The sequence below is a fragment of the Thermobia domestica genome, chromosome 7, assembly GCF_964235325.1.
Source record: "Thermobia domestica chromosome 7, izTheDome1.hap1.1, whole genome shotgun sequence".
Classification (NCBI taxonomy): Eukaryota; Metazoa; Arthropoda; class Insecta; order Zygentoma; family Lepismatidae; genus Thermobia; species Thermobia domestica.
The window spans coordinates 160,999,351-161,021,496 of record NC_137460.1 but is presented as its reverse complement, the minus strand read 5'-3'; the positions used below and the strand labels follow the sequence as shown (position 1 = coordinate 161,021,496).

The following is a 22,146-nucleotide window of genomic DNA, read 5'->3' as shown; positions in this document are numbered from 1 at the left end:
GGTTGAATATGTGAAATTTCCGTTCGCTATTATTACAGACTAGCCAAATAACTTGCACGGGGAGAATACGTTTCATTTTGGACATAAAGGCCACCAATACTGTCACCAATGAACATATCGAGCCCCAAAACTATGAATTCGACACTAATGTCGGTAATTTTCAATTACCTTTAGGCCTACCTGTTCCCGTCCCTCCTTAGGAGTACTAATGGGACTGAATTTTTGGATTTTAACGGCATCTTCTGTTTATCTCAGGGACCCCGAAAAGTATGGATTCGACAACAATTTTCGATCATCTATCTATCTATCTATCTATATACAGTATATATATATATATATATATATATATATATATATATATATATATATATATATATATATATATATATATATATATATATATATATATATATCTTAGAAATCCACGCCCCGTTCCTAGAGCTTTACGATTTTTTTATGAAACACGACATGTGATTTCTTAGTTAACTCTGAGGAAAGTTTTCAAGTTTTCCACGTTTATTTTAAATGTTCTACGCAATATTTCACATATAAGGTAACCAAGAAGGTTCTGTCACTTTTTCACTCACCATCTTCGAACATCGATATGTCACCTAAGATATACCTGGAGGATCAAAAATAGTCTCCAATAACAAACTAATAAAACTTAAGTTATCAAACCAGTAATTGCGTAATTTTATTGAAATAATTTGCATATCTTTTGGACAACGATGAAATTCCCTTGTAGAAGAAATTCTTTCAGACCCTGAGTCGAAATAGCTAAACGAAAAATTCTTATGCTGTACAAATTATTCATAATTATGTAGTATGAGAGATGCTTTCATCACAATTAACTTGGAAATGTTGATCCAATAAGTCCAGTTTCTTACTTTTATAGGGATCTAGAAGTGAAAAGAAAATGCCGAAAGTCATAGGCAAGACGTTTGATAAATCATAGTACTTCACTTTCCTGCTATGTGCAGGTGTAAAACAAATGCTTACTTACGAAAGAGGGAAAATGGGGAAGAAACTAGTTTCGGTAGATCAAGTTTTTTCTTATAAATCATTGATTTGTAAACATTATAAATTTCAGCTGCTGTTTGCTGAATGGAATGCAAGTCATCTTTTATCATTAAAGATACTGAAGTTGTTTTTTAGGTATAGAAATTATTAATTTTAAACTGTCTTTTTAAATTGTGACATTGTTTTATCACAGAAAATTCGTATTATTGTGTAGTAGAAACGTGCAGTCAGGCACGTAGCCAAGAGGGGGAGTCCGGGGGTCCGCCCCCCCCTTCGAGACCAGAAATGAAAAAATGAGGAGGGATGAAAAAATGGAATGAGAAAAAGAAGGATCCGCGTTAAAAATAAACTACAGGAAGCTTTTGGTTACTCTTTCTTATGAGGAAATTTGTATTACTTGCAATACATGGTTGCGAGGTGAGCGATATATCCTGGAAGAGTCAAGGAATTTGAATTTCTAGAAAAGTTGCGAAATTCTCAGAATTTCTGCTACTAGTCAGGGAGATTTCAAGCTTCCGAAATCGTAGTGCCGTTGTGTAACAGCGTGGACATTTTTATCATAATTTTTCGTCATCGCATCCTTGCAATATCAAACATGTTATTTCAAAAACAATTATCAACTGCTCCTTTAACCTGTCATTTAAAACAGACAGTAGTTGACGAAATAATAAAAACAAAAATATGTGTGGAAAGAAAGTTCTGTTAACATTTGATTCAACAGAAAAAGGAACGCAGATATTGTAAAAAATATTTTACAAGACATTATTGAGTATGTACTTTTTATAATAGTGAATATGTACTTTTTATAATAGTTGAGGTCATAATGAAAGGAAAATTGTTATATTTGAATAAACAGAGGAAGGATGTAAATATTCTAAAATCTTTTTCAATAAGTTTTTTTTTTTTTTTTTTTTAAATTTTACTCGAGACTTCTTCATAGTTTATTAAAATACTTACCAACATATCCTCACAAACCAAAAAATGTGGATAGTAAAGTAGTTTAGATTGATCGAGCTCCTGGGCCTTCAGAATTTTATGCCACGCCCCCCCCCCCCCCCCCCCGTTTACGAAATCGTGGCTAAACGAACCAACATTTGTTCCAGTAAAATAGTTTAGAATGGTCGAGCCCCTGGTGGGATGACCACAGTATTTCATGTCACGGACCCCCCCCCCCTTCTTCACGAAATCTTGGCTACGTGCCTGGTGCAGTCTCTGTTTAAGATTGTATTTAAAATTTAGAATTATTACACGTATATTCACACCAGTAAGTATGAATACTTTGAACGACAGTTATATTATTATTATTATTATTATTATTATTATTATTATTATTATTATTATTATTATTATTATTATTATTATTATTATTATTATTATTATTATTATTATTATTATTGTTATTGTAACAGAAAGAACGCAAACCACTCTGCCGTGCAGAAATCTGTAATACAGTTAATAATTCCGAAAAGATGTCAGATTTGAAGTACATATACCTATTTTAACCAGTATTGTTCAGTCCTGATAGTGACCAATGGCTTCAGTCATTTAAAATGTTTAATTTTTCTATCGTACAAACTAGCGAGATTATGGAAAGCCGACAAGATTAAATCCAACATTTCCGTGATTAAAATGAATTAATAAAATAAAGTTGCTTTATTTTTCAGGAAAATATCGATTTAGTGTAAATCATAGAAAAAGATTCCCCTATTAGGGGCTGTGTTCAGAAAGAATAAAGAAAAGGTCAGAAGGCATGTGCACCTAGTTCCAACTCTCATGCCCTCACTAAATGCCTTCAAGAAATCACTGTTTATAATTGTGATTATTTTTGATTTTGAGTGTACGTCATATTAAAAAAAAAAAACAAAGCTTTTAACATATATTTTACTGATTGATTTGTAAGAGGATATTTGCGTATCTCCTTTTGTATTTGTCAGCCTACTTCTGGTACCTGAATCACATCCAAATCCTGCAATAATAACCTTTACTATAAATTGTAAAGTATTTTACTGAATCTCTTCTAGATTTCCATTGGAATAATTCAGCTATTTTCTTATTTTTGAAGCCTATACTTTTATTGGTATCGTATTTTAATCTGCTTTAAGTAGAGTTCCATGTGAGTAACGAAAATTTTAATTATATCTATATTTTAAACGAAAACTATATAACCGCTTCCCTAAATTGCTCCCTAGAAACGAGATGCGGTGGCAAAAAGACAAAATCCAAGGGACAGAATCTAAGCAGACAGAAATCTAGCAGAATTCTTGCGAGACGGGAGAAATTCAAGAGGGTAAAATCTATTTTGTCTGTATAATAGGTATATAATTTTTGAATGATATATCATTGAAAAATAAATGTAGATTCAAGACTCAAACACTACGTAGACCATAATCATTTCAGTAACAAGAAGCAATTACAGCCTGTAAGTTACAACTGAAGATGAAGATAGAGACTGCGAATGGAAGTCTAGACCTACTGAAGTTATTGCATATGCATATTTTACAGCAGTGCAAAAAGAAGTAATATCTAATATTGCTAAAATTTATACTATTCAGAGAGATAAGAGATACACAGTATCAAAAGTATGTTTCTCTAAATATAATACTTGACTCTTTGACTATTGAATGGGCTTCGAAATGGCGATAATAAATGCTTAAAAAAATGTTTCGGATCGAGTGTAAATGTGAAAGGCTGTTTCTACCATTTGTCGCAGTCTGTGTGGAGGAAGATTCAAGCATTAGATTCACGAGCTGTATACAAGGAAGATAAACCAGTGCGTACACGTAGTGGAATGATTTGTGCTTAGCATTTCTAGCAGTGAACGAAGTTGAAAGTGACCTGAGATATACGTAATGGTAGACCATATTGCAGAGCGTACTGAAGAATGAGCAACTACAGACAGACTTGGTAGATTATTTTGGCTTTTGTGAGAAGGTCTTTTGTCAAACTCAGTAACTAATAGAAGAACCGAAGGGTAATGACATTATATCTGCTAGCATAGAATGAATGTGGTCTATCACGTACGAATAAATTCCGCGAAGCGTAAAACAAAGACTTCTCGCACTTGATTGGACATAAGCATGTTAATTGCAATACGAGGTATCAAAGAAGACCCAAGTTTTCGGAGCTACGATACAAGAGCAGACAGAAGTTGGCATGAAAAAAGCCAATACTTCGATTTCAAACAGGAACTCAAAATTTATGCACTAGTCTAATTGGCAATAAACTAAGGAAGACTGATTTCTAGAAAGTGCAATACATATTACATATTTAGATTAAAACGCACCTGAGATGTGATTAACGTGCATTAAATTGTGAAAGTAAATACTCTTGTCTTATTACAGGGCCCACAACAGCTTGTAATATAGACAAGTATAACTAATGTGAAACTTTGAGGATAGAGAAATAAATACGTTCCTTTCTTGGGACATTGAATCCATATGAGAACAGTAGCGGCATTTCAGATTCTTTCAGAGAGGCAAGATTGTGCTCCGACAAGAGCTTGACATTTTTTTTGTTATATATTAGTATAGGCTACATTAAAAAAAATGTATTTCTTAAACTTAAGTAGGAACAATTGCTTCCCTGCCCTCCCAAATGACGGCCCTGTATTAGAAAGTCATTACTCGCTATATTTTACAGTTTGTGATCTACGGTGATCAAATTTTAAACCGGAAGAAGTAAGAAAAATTAAACACTTCCGGTTTTGTAGAGTGCTACGAGCACAAATGATATGATTCCTTGAAACACTGAACCGATTTCCAAAAACCGTTCGTCCCTATCTATTACCGTTTTTATGGTACGGCTATCAATGTTAAAATTAGAAATTGTTATTTTAACACTCACGGTTTCAATAGAAGGTTAACGGAGTAGATAGCATGTATTGTTGGGACGTTTAATCGATTCCAGAAAAACACTTCTCGGTATCTCTCGCCCTTTTTGCTTAATGGAAATCAATAATGAAACCAAGGGTACTAGTAAATTTCAGCAATGTTCGGTTTTAGCAGAATGTTAAGAGTAGAGATGATATAATTTATTGAGAATTTGATTCAATTCTAAAAATACACATTCTAGCCATGCATTATCGTTTTTGTTCTATGTCAATCAACGTAAAGCCCTAACGATTATACATTTCTACACTTTTATAAACTATTCCCAATGATCAGCAATAAGAAATTCAAAGCAAGAATATTTATTTGAAACATATACTAGACAACTTTAACTCGAATAGCAGTGACGTTTGGAGATTCATATATAATTGTGCCTTTATATACCTCACTACCTGTGAAATGGAAGCAGTATTTTAAAAATGAACTACTTAGTGATTTCCTGTTATTTTTAGTGCGTGACAAAGAATCACTTCCTTGGAGAATGTTTATAGTAATCTTAGAAGAAAAACGCTGATCGAAAGATAACGAGAAGTGTTGGGTCCACGGCTGATTGGACATCTGCACAATTTCTTATCTGATTGCTTCCAACGATATTCCTCGGTTGGATGAGCACAAGGAAGACTTTTGCTTTCTTATTGAAGATTGAAAGAGATGATAAAATGTGGCCCCTTCCAATGCGATATACCCCATGATCAATAGCAAGATTAGATACTTGAGGAAATGTCCCAGATTTTAATGGTTGAGCAAAACATACTTAAGCATCTGACCCGACCCCGTAAAAATATATATCATTATTCTGTTTTCACGCCCTCTTTTATTTTGAACACCCCACTAAGTAAAAGTTCCTATCGTTCTTACTGATTATGTCATGTGATACTACCGTGAATACCGAGATGGTGTCAAATAAATCAGCCTCAGTGAGACTTCTTTGCATATCCTTTCTCTTATTATAGATATATTCAGAATACAAAACCAGAGAACAAACTTTGCCCTCTCCTGCGAAAAATCCTGTGGATGTATATTTTTAAATCAAGTCGGGAAAACCGAATGAATACTAGTGCGTATTGAATAGGTGCTGCTTATTAAGGTTTGTCTTTTAACTCGAATAACCCAATGGAAAATATGTCATCCATCTTCATCAGTTTCTTAAGGTTTGTGATAGTAGTATCATCATTTCGTTTTATCTGCAGTCGATAACGATTTCAAGCTTATTATATCTTTCGAAAGTAGCTACCTACGATGGTTTTACTAGCGTACCTTAGTTTTTTTTCTAACTTGAAGTCTTTTCAAAAAGACATCTGTTAGAAATCTTTGAACCAATGAATCCGTACCAATGTGCATATGAAAACATAGACTTCACCACTGTATTTCTCGTACAATTCTAGTCCAATTTGATATATTACATGACCTCTTTCCTATTTAAAAAAGTCGAGTGAGATACAAGAGGCCGACTTCAAGATGGCGGCCATGATAAGCGTATCCTCAAATAGATGTCTACTTCCTTCGATGTTCGTTAATGTGTTTTTGTTTTCGCCCCTTTACCCGTTTTACAAATAAAATGAAAATTTTAAACTTGAAACACATTGTTATGGTTTATTCTGATCAATTAAGTTTTTGGCCACTGCGGCCATCTTTGTGGACGGAAGCACTTTAAATTTTGCTTACGCTCGTTTCTTGATATTCCATACTTCTCTGCCAAGTTTGATCAAGAAACTAGATTTCGACATCGATAGGTTTACTTGTAAGAGAAGAGATCTATGAAATACTGGTACAGAACCTTCTTGAAAAATTACGAGGCACAAGAAAATCTTTTGAGTTTTACGTCCCCCGGTTAGGCTAAAGGAGACGGTGATGATGTGTGATGAATGAAATGGTGGAATGAAGAAAGTAGGAGGAAACGGGAGAACCCCGAGGGAACCCACTCACGCGATGTTTGTTCACCACAAAGTTCACTTGGCGGGGGCTGGGATAGAACCTGGGATCCCAAGCACCAGAGGTGAAAGCTCTACCACTGAGCCATCGCGGCCTCTACGAGGCACAAGAGTGAAATATGTATTTTAAAATTCATTCACTGTCTGAATTTTGAGTTATTTCTCTAAAAAAATTAGTTGGTGTAAGCAATGAACTGGGTGAGCGTTTTCACCAGAACGTTTTGCAGATGGAAAAACGTTATAAAGTTAAATGGGGTCTTTCCATAATGAGAGGGTCCGCAATTAAGAATCTTCGATCAAAGTTGCAGATCTTTTCTTGCATTGAGGTTCTTTTCTTGGCTTTTTCCGGAGCACCCTGTATATGAATACGTAATAACGATATACACATAAGTTTGTAAATGATATGTTTGCAATGTTTAGTATCACATACATGTATTTCTTTCATTAAAACTCAGAATTTATCTTCATAAACACCTTTTATTTTAGATCTCAAATTACATTTGCTCTTATCAGCAGTTTATCATAATTATCATAGCAGAAAATCTGAAGGTGATATGAAAAAACGGACTGCATTTTCGTTTTCAGGACGTTTGATTTAGTAACAATTGCATTGTTTTATCTCTGCACATTTTTGAAAGTTGAAATTTGTAGATAAGTGTTATCAGTGTTACAAAGTTTATTACTAAAACTATATGTAACCAGTTGAGAATGCTCCAAGAGCATTGCCAGAACGAAATTAAAGAGAATGGAGTGATGGAGCTGGAAGGATAACTGTGATTGTTCCTACATGTAAAAGTAAATCTTTTTATCCACACCTTTTTCTGTTAATGGCAAAAATTCGCAAAATATCATCTCTCTATGACTTACGGTTCCCGAGATATGGCTCCTTAAATCTCCGGAAATCGGCCTTTTTTGGCCAATATCTCGGGAACGGTAAATGTGACACGAAAAATTCCATCTTTTTCTCAGACAGTTTTTAATATTCTATGGAATGGAGGACTCAAAATTGAAAAAAAAAAAAAAAATAATCGCAAATAACAGACAGACACACAGATATAGAGAATTCAATAACAAACTTTTTAAGTTCGTTGATAAGCAAATAAATATATAAACAAATTTAACCCTTTGCTGTTATTTGTTTTGTTATCGATAGTTTTAAATTAATATTTGATATATTTCGTATTTCATTTCTTGCTTCTTTACTAATCTTACTAACCAACAAAAATAATCGAAAGAGGGCGGAAGAACACTGAAGTGCACCCGTCAGGTCGACAGATTTACGTTTGTTTGTTTGACAGAATAAAAGAGGGCGTGACTCATGTGCGTTTTCCTGCAGTTAACACAGTTGATTGGGATTTACGATTATTATATCATTGAAATATAATTGAGATAAGTTTTAGTGATCAATATTATATCTCAAATATGAAGTCACTGACTTTTGAAAGAATAGCATAAAAATCAGTAGGAAATAGCAATAAAGCATCAGGTAAAAGGTTGTGTGACAACCAATGAAGATGAATTCATTTTCTCATTCATTCGTTTTCAAGTATGCCTTTAGTACGGTAACGGGTGACTTTTCATATAATATTATACGCAGGTGTTTTGTTTTATTCAGTAATATTAACACACAGTGCATTATTTTAACCTTAAATGGCGAAAGTTAATTCGTGTAAGACCAAATTGACAAAAAAAAAAAAAAAAGTACGGTATTTATAGTTATTATGACGTGTGTATCACAGGCGCACACGCAAACCACTAGACCAGCGGGAAGAGCGCTATAGGTATGGACCTTGGTGCAAGTTGTAAATCTGGAGCCCCGCAAATTGTTCCCAATCGGCCCCTGCACCACCTAAGGCCGGCTCTGGCCAAACCGCCTATCGCGAGTCACTAGTGGCTTGCGGAGACATTTTCGGTATATCGTTTTAACACTCCGATTGGCTAACATTGATTTCTCACTGAGCGGACGCTAACGACAGGGGGCGCTGACGACAACAACTGCTTGTTTCTCCCGCGTAACTACTATTGTCAGCCTCATCTCACAGTTGATTGTATACGCGTCGGGTTGTGCACATTATGATATTCGTGTTTATATTAGACATTTGCTAACTTGGATTTCATATTTACTAGAAATGTAAGTTTATAGGCAATAAACAAATATAAGATTTTTTAAAAATGATAGTTCTTTTGGTTGGTAGCTCACATAGGATTTAGAAACGGTACGATAGCTCAGAAACTTCATAAATTTGGCGACCAGTGTTCTACAGCATTAATTTTCAAATAAAAAAAAAAACGTTTTTTTTTTTTTTTTTTTTCAATACGCCATTCAGCTCTATGATATCTATCGGGTGATGTATGTCTCGTCTTTGGATATTTTTTCTCTCCTCAAATGCTAATAATATTTTAATTACGTAGAGATAGCGAAATACTAAAATTAGTCGGAAGGCATTTTGAGTATTATTTTGTCTTCACCGAAGGTGAATAGATCCTTCTGATACGATATCTTCAAGTACATGTTTTGACTACGTCAAGTCTATAAATTTAATATTAAACTTGTCTTCACGTACAAAATCAGGATGCAGAATTGCTTATCATCAATTCATTTGGACAGATTTATTTACACATTCATCAGGAATATACACACAATACAATATTAAGTTGACCTTAATAGTTTTCTTAAATAGAATATGAGCTGGATCAGTGAACCTATTGAGCTTTGAAATAAATCCATCTGTTGCTGTTTTAACTTTACATTAAATTAAATTAATACTTGAGGCAAAAATACGTATATATATTTAATGAAACATACAAGAAACAATTCTATCAAATAAACCTCCTATATAACTACGTAATTGAAGCGAGAGTGGTGAAACTCCTACCATTCAACATGATTGACATTTATGTGTCTGTCCATTTGTTCCAAGATAGCTGTTGTAAAACTTATCCAACTTAAATGAGACTTCTTGGTCTGTGCCTTTCTTTAATTTACAGAAATGACCTTGTTGTTTGGGGTTGCAATTTAACAAGAATAAGGGAGAAAATCTAAAAACTATCTCAGGTTGTGACCGGATTTAGGGGTGGTGCACCGGAGCATGTGAACCCCTCTTCGTTGTAAATATACACTATCTAAAATGAAAAGGTAACACTTATAGCAACTATAACACTTATAGCAACTTATAGCACCTATATAAGTAAAAATAGCAACACTTATCAAAATTTTCTGCTGTCATGTTTCCGTTTAGGGCTTAAAAAAAGTGGAGTTTAGCAAAAGAAATAGTTTTGCTAATAGTCGATTCTCTGAAGGTTGAAGGCAAAGGATTCACCCAGCAAAACAATATTCCTCAGTCACACCACAGATGTCCAAAGGCTTTTTAAAAATTCAGATGTAGTGGTAGTTATTGACAGGCGCGCATCCAAGGGGGTCTAGGGGATCCGGGCCCCGTAAACTTTTACTGGTACCCTACATTTTTGGGCTGGCTAACGGCCTGGTTATTGGTGCACTTCCCGTCAGAGAATCCTGAATCCGGCCCTGTTAAAATCAGTAAAGATTAAGGTGATGAAATTTTCCTCTCTCCTTCTGATTCCTTTAGTTCCATAGTACAAAATTTTCTTCGAATCTTTTCCGCAATCCTAGTACTTGGGATGAAAATCAGTCAAAAATAATTGATGAATTTGGCCCCTTAATGCGGTATGGTTAGTTCACCAACAATCAGCCCAGATTTGAAAATGTGATCCACGGTATCTTTTGTAGAAATGTTAGATTTTCATGGAATATATAGCACATATTTTTTGAGACTTTACAATTATTTTCACTACTTGATTTTAAAGTCAACTGAGAACAAGACAATAAATTTCTCTTTCCCCCTTGTCCCCTTCAGTTAGAAAAAATATATTAAATGATAATTTCCGTATATATATACAGGATGTCCATAAAGTCCGTTGCCACTCCTGTATTTTCGAAACGACTGCGAATATGACAAAACGCAAAACACGTGAGTATCTTGAATTTTGAGCTATAAAAGGTCCATCCCAGCAGACACCTCCATATATGGGTACTTGGGAACAACTTGAAAATTTCAAATAGCAAAGGAGATCGAGTAATATATCGGTGGAAGGTCTTGACAAGAGAAATATTTTGCCGAAAATTTCAAGTCGCTATGTTGAACCCACTCAAAATGGCGGGGGTTTACATTTCGTGTCCATAAAGTCTGTTGCCTCCCCGTGTATCTGCGAAACAACTGCGAATATGAGAAAACGCAAAAACACATTTTTCATTACTTTAAGGGGTTGCCTTTGTCCAGCGTCATTCGTTTGATTGGCGTTTCAATTGTGGCTCGTATGATTTGGCCCTTGTTTCATCCAGAAGAAAGCCTCTTCTGCCAGCTCGTAGTATGCCAAATGGGTTAGAGCAGTGTCGTGTCGTAGCCATTTCTGCATTTCCGTCAACTCATGCGGAACTCATCGCGATGCAATTAATCTCATGCCCAAGTGTTACTTCAGAATGTGCAGAACAATCGTATCCACAAATCATATTTCTTGGGCCAGCTCACGAATAGTATGGCGTCGATCAGTATCCAGTAACGGGGTAACAGTATGTCTTTTTCACTGACACGATGACGAACAGGCCATTGAATGCGTTCCACATTTTGACATCCCTATTTGAAGGCTCGTACCCATCTTGGCACTGACCTGTAAGGCGATGCAGATTTTCCGCATGCCTCTTGAAGACCTTAATGACACTCTCATGCTGTATGGCCTCTGACACATTCCATTTTTAAGCGACTCCGTTGTTCTTGTTTCAAAATCATCGTGACAACAATAACCTTGTCTTACACCACTTGCGCGTAACGTCGGAGAGTCAATTTGCGTGAGGTAAGGCACTTAAGTAACTAACATGTGGTACGAGGAATATTTATTCATTCCGTTGCATAGCATCTCAAAAACAGCGTTGTCATTATTAAAATTCCAACCCAATGATTGGATTGGTCGTAGTGGGTCAACCGACCAATATTTACTAAAATGGCCTCCTAGATCCCCTTATATCACCTCTTGTGGTTTCTTTATGGGTTTATGAAAAGGACCTTGAATGTGTCCCTCCTCTTCCACGTGATGTGTAACTCAAAAGGAAATTGAACAACTTACATCCACAGTTTCGGAAGACATGTTGAGCCGTGTGTGGTTAGGATTCGTTTATGGTGTCGAGATTTACCGGATTACACATGGCTACATCATAAAAATTTTTGTAAAGTGAGCTGTTTAAAAAAATACTTACAAGTTTACTCTTTAAAATGATGTATTTCGTTAAATTGTAATGCTACTCGTGTGGGTACAATAATTTTTATAAAGTGTTCACGGGTGTAGCCAGCAGATTTGTGTAGGGGGGCCGTCGTTTTTAGGGGGGCCAGCTACAATGTACAAAGCCAAAAAAAAAAAAAAAGTGTTGCAGCTAGTGTTTTTGAGGCCTGAAAGAAAGAAAAATTTTGGTTTTCTTCTGGAAAACTAAAAAAAAAACTATATTCTAGCTTCTTCTTTTTCTTCTTCTTCTTCTTCTTCTTCTTCTTCTTATTATTATTATTATTATTATTATTATTATTATTATTATTATTATTATTATTATTATTATTATTATTATTATTATTATTATTATCCATAAATTATATTCAAGATAGTTTTTATTATGCTTAATCAAGAACTACTGCCCTGGACCAAACGCTATACTTTTGTGCATAACTATAAGGGTAACCAAGAAAGTTCTGTCCCTTTTCGTGGAAGTCTGTGTTCAATTGGACCTCACACCGTGAGTTGACTGCTAGTGGAGATAAGGCGAACGTCAGTTGTTGGTGTGGGTATATCCAACGTACTACCTGATTGTGGCAATTCAGACACACCGTAAACTTGCGTAAAGACATCCAAGACATGGGACATCCACAGAGCGTCATAAGAGCATGCATGCTGAACGAGTTCAAATTGAGGTCAAACGCCGCTGTAGCGGGACAGAAGATATGTCAGGCCTTTGGTGAGGGTGTCGTGACGACGCGGACATCACCTGTTCCATTCTTGTCCGATTATCACCTGTTCCATTCTTTGAACAATCACCTTGGAGGACGCCAGTTCAAATCCCTAGTAAAAGTCCAAAATGCACCTCATACTTTCTTCGTTTCACGGCCCACCAAGTTCTACCGCGATGGATTCCATGGCCTTCCAGGACGTTTTCAGAAGGTCGTCGATGCTTATGGGGACTATTTTTGATCTTCCAGGTTAGGTGACATATCAATGTTCGAAGGTGGTGGGTGAAAAAGCAACAAAACTTTTCTTGGTTACCTTTATATTTAAATTTAAGACCTTGTGTACAGAACCTATCTGCACAAGATTGATTTTCTTTGAAATTTCACTTAATTTCTTTAAGGTTTCCTGACAAAAATATTTATTATTCGTGACTAAAAAAATATATAATTATTTTATTGCACTGAGTAGAAATAAAAGAGAGAGCGAATGAAATCCAAATTGAATAAAAGCATTGTTTCTTACCAAATTTTCCATCCTCTATGTCTTTTAAAACATTGTTAAAGCATATAAAAATATACTGTACTTACAAATCAGTTTAATACCTTTGTTTTATGCCTGTATTTATAGTACCTTGTTAAAACGTTTGTCTTCAAACTATGCAATATAAATCGCAGTAAATTGTGTAATCTGCTGTCACAAAAAAGTATTCTATTTCTCGATCGGTATAAGGAAGAGATGCTATACTATTTTTCGATCGGTATGGAAAAAACAATATTTCTCCATACTATTTTACCATAAATTATTAATTGTCAAAAAACTTTGTTACTTTTAAATGAATGAAGCGAGATAATTTTACTATGATGTTTTAAAAGCTAGTCATTTGGGGGGCAGGAAACCATTGGAGGGGGGGGGGCTGGCCCCGATGGGCCCCTCTTGGCTACACCCCTGAAAGTGTTCCAAATTTTGTTACATGTTGTACATATAATATCTCATCCGTGTCGTGATATTGTGGACGGTGTGTGTGGCCAATCAAAAAAAGAAAAAAGAAAGAAAGAAAGAAAAGAAAAGAAAATTGCGAATCACTGTTGTAGATAACCCTTACATTGTTAGTGTGATGCAATCCATCCTTCAGCTTGGTCTCGAAACTCAAAATACAATAGAAAGTTCGATTGTACAGAACACATTCATTGCTGGGCAGAAATTGATTGGAATGAATTCTCAATGCTACATGAGAATAATTACAACAAAAGTTTTTCTCTGTAAATAGATAATACTAATAAATAGTAACGATAAAATAAAAGCAACTGTATCTTACCTTTCAAGATTGCCTTCTCTTTCAGAATGACTGTCATACTTTTACTTTGAGGGCTGTTAATTTAGTATATCTGCTAACCATCTTTGAAATAGACACAGGGTACACTTATCACCGAAGATTGTAGTTACTTATGAACTGAACAAATAAACTAACCGGAAGAATGAGATATGTGTGTTTTGCCATCCGGGTTGATAAAATACTATATAACGCTTCCTAGTGCTTGCTATTCCAGCTACGGCAATGTTCTTTACATAATGTCTTCAGCTCGTGGGTGTTGCATGATATTAATAACATAAAGGATGTTGCGAGACTTTTTAAAAATATAAATTCAGACAATAAAGTGGATGAAAACTTGTGAGAAGATAATACTAAATTTCCATCTTTTCGTTCAGTGTATTAACTGTGTGATCGAAGTATGATTTCTACAATTTTGTGGGAGCAACTTTCAATGATGATACTAGATTCGAGTATGTCTACCTTAAAGACAGGCACATTCTCTCTGCAAATTAAGTACGACTTTGTTAGTTCAAAATATTGTATCAATTGATGATATTTGGAAACTTCGTGGCATTCTTCTATAATTTCTGTCCCTTCCTTTCGTTCTTTAATTCAATGCTTCTCTTCAACACCAAGGCTATAGAGAAAAACCTACAGTACTGCGGGATACAGAAATATGTACTTCCGCCAGGAACCGAAGCCGGATATCCTTACCGAAAGCGATTGATTAATTCGGCTTTAACTTTTTTTAATATCACTGGAGCTATAAGAATCATAACTTACTACTTAAAGTGAAATCCAAGCCACTATGTAATTGGTGCCCGAGACTCACCTAGGGCTCTTTTATGTTAGGTTGGTTCCTAATGATTAGCTGTTCCAGTAAAGTCAACCTACAACTTCTGCACAGAAAATATTAAACATGTTCCTTGGTTCAGAAACTTCCCTACTCTAGTTCTTGAACCTTCTATCTACTCAACTTGTAATGAAAGACAACAAAATTAACGTAAAGACAAATTTCGGAAAGTGCAGGACTTATTGGGTGTTCGAGGAGTGCTGTAGTGAGTGTCTTTGACAAGTGCCAAAACCAAGGGGGAAAAAACGTCCAAACGTTGAGGGGTTGAGCGCCCCCACTTCATTACAGATGTCGGAAGTCGTAGGCTGGGCAGACTGGTAAAATAGGACAGGCAGCGAACTGTGTCGGAACTAACATCAGACTTTAATCCTGGGCAAAATACAAGTGTGTCTGAACTAGTGTTGTAAGATTTCCGGAAATTTTGAACCTATTGGTAAAAAACATTTTTCTTTCGACTTCCTTCCGGAAAAATTGGAAAAATTAAAAAAAAAAAAATAAAAATGTTTGTATTAGGTTAATTTTACTAGTAATGGAATCTTTTTTTTTCAAACGCGTCAAAAATATAAGTTCAGAAATTTCAATATTGCGAATATTAAAAAAAGCACTCACAAATAAAACTATTCCAATTATTATCTATATATTAAAATACTAGGTTTATATGTTTGTCCCCACAGAAAGTTTATATGTTTGTCTCCAATCCTTTCGACAATGAGATCTAGAAACCCACAAGTGCTAGAAACGTGCCGTTTTCACTGGTCGATTCCAAATTTTGTGTAAATTGTCCAGTCCTAATTGAATATTAAAAAAAAAAACATGGCCATTAGTTCTTTATTACATTTTTCGGGGTACACTGGAAGTACTGAACAAAGTAAAGCATCATATCCTACTAGTTATATATTCCAACATCACATAGTTCTATATAGGGGTTGTATATCTTTTAGGTGTTTATTTCACGGCGAAATGATAATGAAAAACGAAGGATAACCATTTCTCCAGTCTAAGATGAATCTTCATTGTTTGGAAAGTTTTGTCCAATGAACACCGTATATCACTGACACAATTAATTCTGCGTGTAATTTATTTACTTCTTACATACTGCATGCAAAAAGAAAGAAAACGCTGGTCACATGTGAATTAGAAATTGAAACCAGAAATGGGCTGAAACCTGGGGAACGGTGCGAGATATTGAAAAAAAAAAATAATAATAATCGAAAGAAAAAAATCCCGTTTATGATAATCCTTGCCGATTTTTATGAAGACGTCCTTCACTTGTATCTGTAAAGAGACATGTACAGCTTACAGATGACGAGAATAACCCTAAAACAGGGGAAGCGGGGAAAGGTCAACGATACGGTCAAGTCCATTTTTTGTTTTTGAGGTGTGGTCTATACTTAGATGTCTGCTACTCCGTGAAAAATTATATGTGTGTTATTCCGTGGTGTCATTTGAAACACCCGTGCGAAAACTGGGCGAGCCCATACCTACGTCACACTACTTCTGCTAGGGTTCTTCTCGTCATCTGTGAGCTGTACAGATATCCCCATCAGGAAGTCGCGGTCGGAAGGAGGGATTGCCGCCGGAGGCAACCGGCACCCGTCCGCGGCGGAACGACGATCTATTTGTTCAAAGTTGCCGACCTTTTGCCGAGGCGGCAAGCTTTCGAAGATCGTAAAATAAAATGCCTTTTACCGACCATCCTGAGGCCGGACTCTTTTCGACGGTAGCGCCGGCACATTTACTGCGCCTTTACAGCTGTTTGCCGACTGCAAGGCAACTATTCATCACGGTCGAAAATCGCGCTGAAAGACTACGGCGTCCGGCGCTGGCAATACGACCGCGGCATCTGGTTGGTATGAACAAATTGTCCGACTGTAGATGGCAGAATCCTGATGGGGATGAGGAATGACATGGAGATTCATCCTCATATTTGAATGATGTGCTGTGTAGAGAGCGAAGGTTCAGTTAGTTGAAAATTAATAGTCTGCACTCATTTCTGTTATGTTGTTTATTCGTGGATGTGCATTAATTACAGAACTTTTTACAGTTACGTAGAAGCCTACCATCATGAAGTGTTTCTGTTGCAACAAATAGGTTTCTCGAATGAAACTGAATTCTTAATATGCTCTTTGATCTGGTGAAGTTTTGTTAATTTTAACCAAATTACTTCTTAAGAGAAAGAGCAGTAGGCAAATTACACTAATACTCATGAACTATAAAAGATATAATTACTATTATTTAATTATCTAATATAGACACTTATATAAACTTTATGTACAAAATCCTGTATGTAAACAAAAACATGTTTTCTAGTGTGACAGATTACCTATTACATATCAAAATGAAAGTGACTATCTTTGTAGCTTAATAATTCTTGAATCATCAGCGCCAACCAGTCATGAAAGGATTTCCCAAGATTCATAAGGAAGGGATTAAGCTGAGGCCGGTGCTTGACTACAGAGGGAATCCGTGTGAACCGCTGGAGGAGAAGGTCAAGAAGATAGCTGAAGTTTTAAGGAGAGAGCAGGAGAGTAATAGTGTTAAAAATTCTAGGGAGCTGAAGGAGAGACTGGACAACATGGGACGTATGGAAGATAGAACGCTGTTGTTTAGCATTGATGTGAAAGCAATGTTCCCGAGTTTGAAGAGGGAATATATATTTAAAGCAGTGACAGAGGAAATGGGAAGAAAGAAAATACATGGTTGGAATGCAGAAAAACTCAAATAAGCCTTGAAGACTATATGCAGGAACAGTTTCTGCGTTATAGGAGAGAGGTTAGGAATGATCAAGGAGGGCATGAGCATAAGATCGAGAATGAGTCTGGTATTGGCAGAGATAGTGATGAACAGATAGGAAAAGGAAGCCAAAAGGAAAGGAGGGGACAAGCGTATGTTTTTCAGCAGGTATGTCGATGATTGCTTCGGGATATGGAAAGGTACTCGGAGGCAACTTATTAAATTTGTGAAGGAAATAGAAGATCAAGAGAAAGGCATAGAACTGGAATTGAAAATAGAAGAGGAAGGGGCCATTGTGTTTCTAGATATGAAAATAAGCAGGCAGAGTGACAAGTTGGTCACGGAATGGTTCTAGAAGAACTTTGCTTAAGGGAACTGCTGTCATAAAAGGAGTGGTATTGACCGACCAACGAAGAAGAATTTAATAGAAAATATGGAGGAGAGGATCATGTGGATCAGTAGTGACAAAAGAAAGGCAGAGGAAGACATAGAGAAATTTCACAACCAATTGGAGACCAACGGATATGATAAAAGAAAGCTAAGGATAGAAAGGATAAGAAGAAAAAACCAGAAGAGTAAGAAGAAGAAGGAATATAAGAAAGAAGAAGATAGAGGGGAAGAAGAGAAGACATGGTGGGGAATAGAAAGTATAAGGGAAGATACTGAGGTAATCAAGAGAGCTCTAAACAAAATAGGGAACGTTTCAACATACAGGAAAGGAAGTAGGAGACATTGGACGTGTTACGCATGAAGGAAAAGGAGAAAGAAAATAAAGAGGGAAGCCGAGAGAAGCTGATAGAAAGAAGAGGAGTGGTTTATAAGGTAAGGTGCGGTGATTGTAATAGTTGTTATGTTGGTGAAACGGGGGGGAAAATAAAAGAACGGTTAAAGCAACACCAAGATGATGTGAGTTTGGAAAGAGAAAAAAAAATGCGATTTTTAAACATGTAAGGGACAAGGGACATAATATTAATTGGTGCGAGATTGAAGTGTTAGCACGGGAACAAAGGACGTTAATAAGAAAGTGGAAGGAGGCCAGGTTCATTGAAAAAGAGAAAAGCTGTATTAGGAATTGGAGTACAGGACTTAAAATTGACGAACAGTGGGGCAAGTTATTGGAAAGTCTTAATTTGTAGCTTAGTTTTCCACTGGACCAGGAAGGGAAATGGATCTTCGGTGTTTAGCTTCATTTTTGTCAACTTCTGTTATGATTGGCTGAATCTGTTCTGATCAGCCAATCAACGTTCAGAACAATTTTCTGTGTTTCTATTATATTTAGATGCAACTCTATCTTGTTTTTACAGTGTCTGATGAAGCCAATATGTTCAGGTAGTTGGCGAAACTGTCTCAAATTTATTATTTTATAATAAACGTTGCTTTGCTCAGCAATTTGTGTTTTAGTTTAAGTTATTGAATATAGCAAAGCTAGTATGAATCAGTTAGTTATAATTTTTCGGAAAGGGACTATCATTTCCGGAGAATGATGAGTTTTGGAGAATGACTTACAGCTATTTTGTACGCAATTTTCTGCACTTTCAAATGAATCCGGGTTATTTTCTTTCTAAAATTTGTCGTTTTTGAGATATTAGGCAAAAATTGAATGAAGGTACCGCTTTCTCCAACACTTTCTAAGATGGTTGCTTTAGTACAAGGAGGCCAAATAGGGATTTTTAATACAATTATAACAATCCTATGATAAGAGAAAATACTAATTACGCGTATAATAGATACTAATTCGATTGGCCTATTTGTATGAACGCTTAATATATGCTTTATAAAGTTTTGGTCCTGCATACGGCAGTGATTTAACCTGTTTTAAAATGTTCTATGAGTGAATTCCTAGAATGCATCCTAAAATGCCCTAAGAGTGTTCAAAATATACGTATATTTCTGATATGTTCAATGGGTGTGCGGGCAGAAACGACTTTACCTTATTATTACGATTTTAATTACTGTATTATTTTATCTTTCTTGACTTGATGTTAGCATTTGATTATATGACATGCGTATGAAGTTTTCTACCGTTCTCCAATAATGTTTTTGTCGAATGGCCAAACACAAATATAAACAACCAGTTGGCTAATCTACCGCTCACTCATCGCTTAACTACACTGAGAACTGGTAAACGGGATGTATTTTTGTAATTTTACATGTTACTCTCTCTTCGTGGCCTGATTCTTTGATCATTATTTTGTTTAATTCACTGTAATATTCTCTGGTTTGTGATATTCGGTGACTCAGTGTCATGGTGTTCCCTTCTGCTGTTAGGAAATCTTGGTTCGATTCCATGCCAAATGAGTTCCTGATGGATAACATCGTATCAGTGGGCTGTATTAGGATTCTTTTGTTTTGCCCCAAATTCTTATTCCACCAATTCTTTAGTAATCATTCACTTTTATTAATGATCCGTCTACCATCTCTTTTTGCCTACAGGACTCTTGTCTTTGATGCGAGCAGTTCCGGGTTCGATTCCCGGTGGGGACACTCGGTAGAAAAAATGTGAAAGATTTTTCTGATCAACCATCCTGAGTGAGATTTTTCTGAGTTTTCCTCATTTATACCAAACAAATGCCGGGATGATACCTAACAAACACGTCACAGGCCCTAACAGACGACTTTTCCTTTTTCCAATCCTTTCGTCCTTCCCTTTCTCCGAAGAGGGTGATCGCCCAGGGATGTCATCCGTCATACGTGACGGACTAGCATGACCATAGATACCGAAAGCCCAGAAGTCTACTTCCTAATCTTAATCCTTTAATATACAGGACATAAACTTTCATTTCAGCTATGTTTAAAGAGTGCTCGTAAAAATATCATTTATATGTGTTTTCAGAGTTCTCATATTGTGGTCCGATTGAACACTGTTTCGAGGCCACTTTTAGGATAAAAGTTTGAAAATTTTATGCCGAAAAACTGTCATATGTGTAGTCGACATCTGTTTTATTTTATTTATTTATTTTTCACTGAATCGAGCCAGGTTTTTATTATGTAACTGTTTAATATGAGACTCCTAAGGGGGAAAGATGGGTTTGAAATTCATTACAAGAATAGTGTCTAAGAAATTCTTCATTTTGGGGATATGGAAGTCAGTATACAAAGAGCTCACTCAAAATAAGTGGACAGGTATTCGAGTGTTTCCGAAAATTCCACTTCTAAGAAAAAAGAGCGATTTTTTAATGTTTTAATTTCCCATTTTCAATACACAAAACTGTAGAAATAAGGACACAGTCCTGCAAACAACCAAAGTATAAAATGAAAGTTTTTGTCGACAACGTCACACCAAGAAGCCCTCAACTCACTTTTCCTACTTCTTTAGGACTGCACCCTTCAATAGTGTATTAAATATAGACCTACCTGATGTCCAAAAGTCACTGGCCCACTGGTGATATCCGAACTTAAATCCAGCCATAGCAATAATTTAGCACAGAACTAACATATATTTAGACGCTTTTATGTAATGCACAAATTACTTACATCCTTACAGAATATACATACTTTTTGTAACATCATGAACGTTCCACATATTGTATGACGTTTGGCTATAAAAGTAGGAAATTTGAGGTAATTAGTTCATTTTATTATCTCTTCAAATAATGAATGGGAATGAGATAAGGTACTATTGATAATGATATGAGAGTAGTTTACTCTGATAACCACGTCTCAAAGGCATTTAGATAACATCATATGAGCATTTCCATTTTGTTTTATTGTGTTTATTTTCATAAAATGAACAAGAATAATTTAGTTTCTTGTTGATTTATGTAGCCGATGCCTGAATGTTTTTCATTGTAGTGTAGACATAGGCGCACAGACCTCCAGGTCATTAGAAAATACTTCATACAGATATACAATCAATGAGCTATCTAAGATAGGCTACTACCAGTGGCGTATTTAGGGGGGTGGCTTCCGGGCTTAAGCCCCCCCCCCCGAAATCTTACTTAGTATGGTAAAGTAAATGAAATATCTTGCAGAATTTTCACATTTCCAGGCAAAGCCCCCCCGAAAGTTAGCAAAGCCCCTCCCGAAACAAAATCGTAAATACGCCACTGGCTACTACATTGGTAAAACATTTAGATTATTCACCGATTTAACCAGCATTGCAACCATGGATGAAACTGAATAAGATGACGGTCCAAATATTAATAAAACAGCGATGCAAACAACAGTTCAATCAAAATACGTAAAATCTGTAAGTACAAAAAATAAATAAAAATAAAAAAAACTAAGCTTTGAGAAAAGATTAAAACATTCAACACTAAATATTAGAGTTGAAAACAACGATATAAACTATATATCTTAATAAACAATATTTTTAAAAAAAATATGAATATCTGAAAATTTGAAATGGGATAGGGCAAAATCTCGCAGCCGAAACATCGTCCCCCAAAATCTCGCTTGGCCAAAATC

The 22,146-nt window shown here is 35.7% G+C and overlaps 1 protein-coding gene across 2 annotated transcripts in view; it reads right to left on the bottom strand.

Moving 5' to 3' along the window:
* The window catches only part of LOC145690536 (carbohydrate sulfotransferase 6-like), a 134,761-nt gene extending 113,509 nt beyond the window's left edge, over nt 1–21,252 (bottom strand). The window contains exon 1 of one of the 2 annotated variants that reach the window (XM_081765505.1): nt 21,094–21,252. In XM_081765505.1, the coding sequence (XP_081621631.1) occupies nt 21,094–21,148 (55 nt within the window). In that variant the 5' untranslated portion in view covers nt 21,149–21,252. Of the gene's footprint in view, nt 1–14,156; nt 14,278–21,093 lie in introns of those variants that run through there. The other variant, XM_081765506.1, reaches the window with a different exon arrangement.
* Nucleotides 21,253–22,146: the final 894 nt, after the last annotated feature.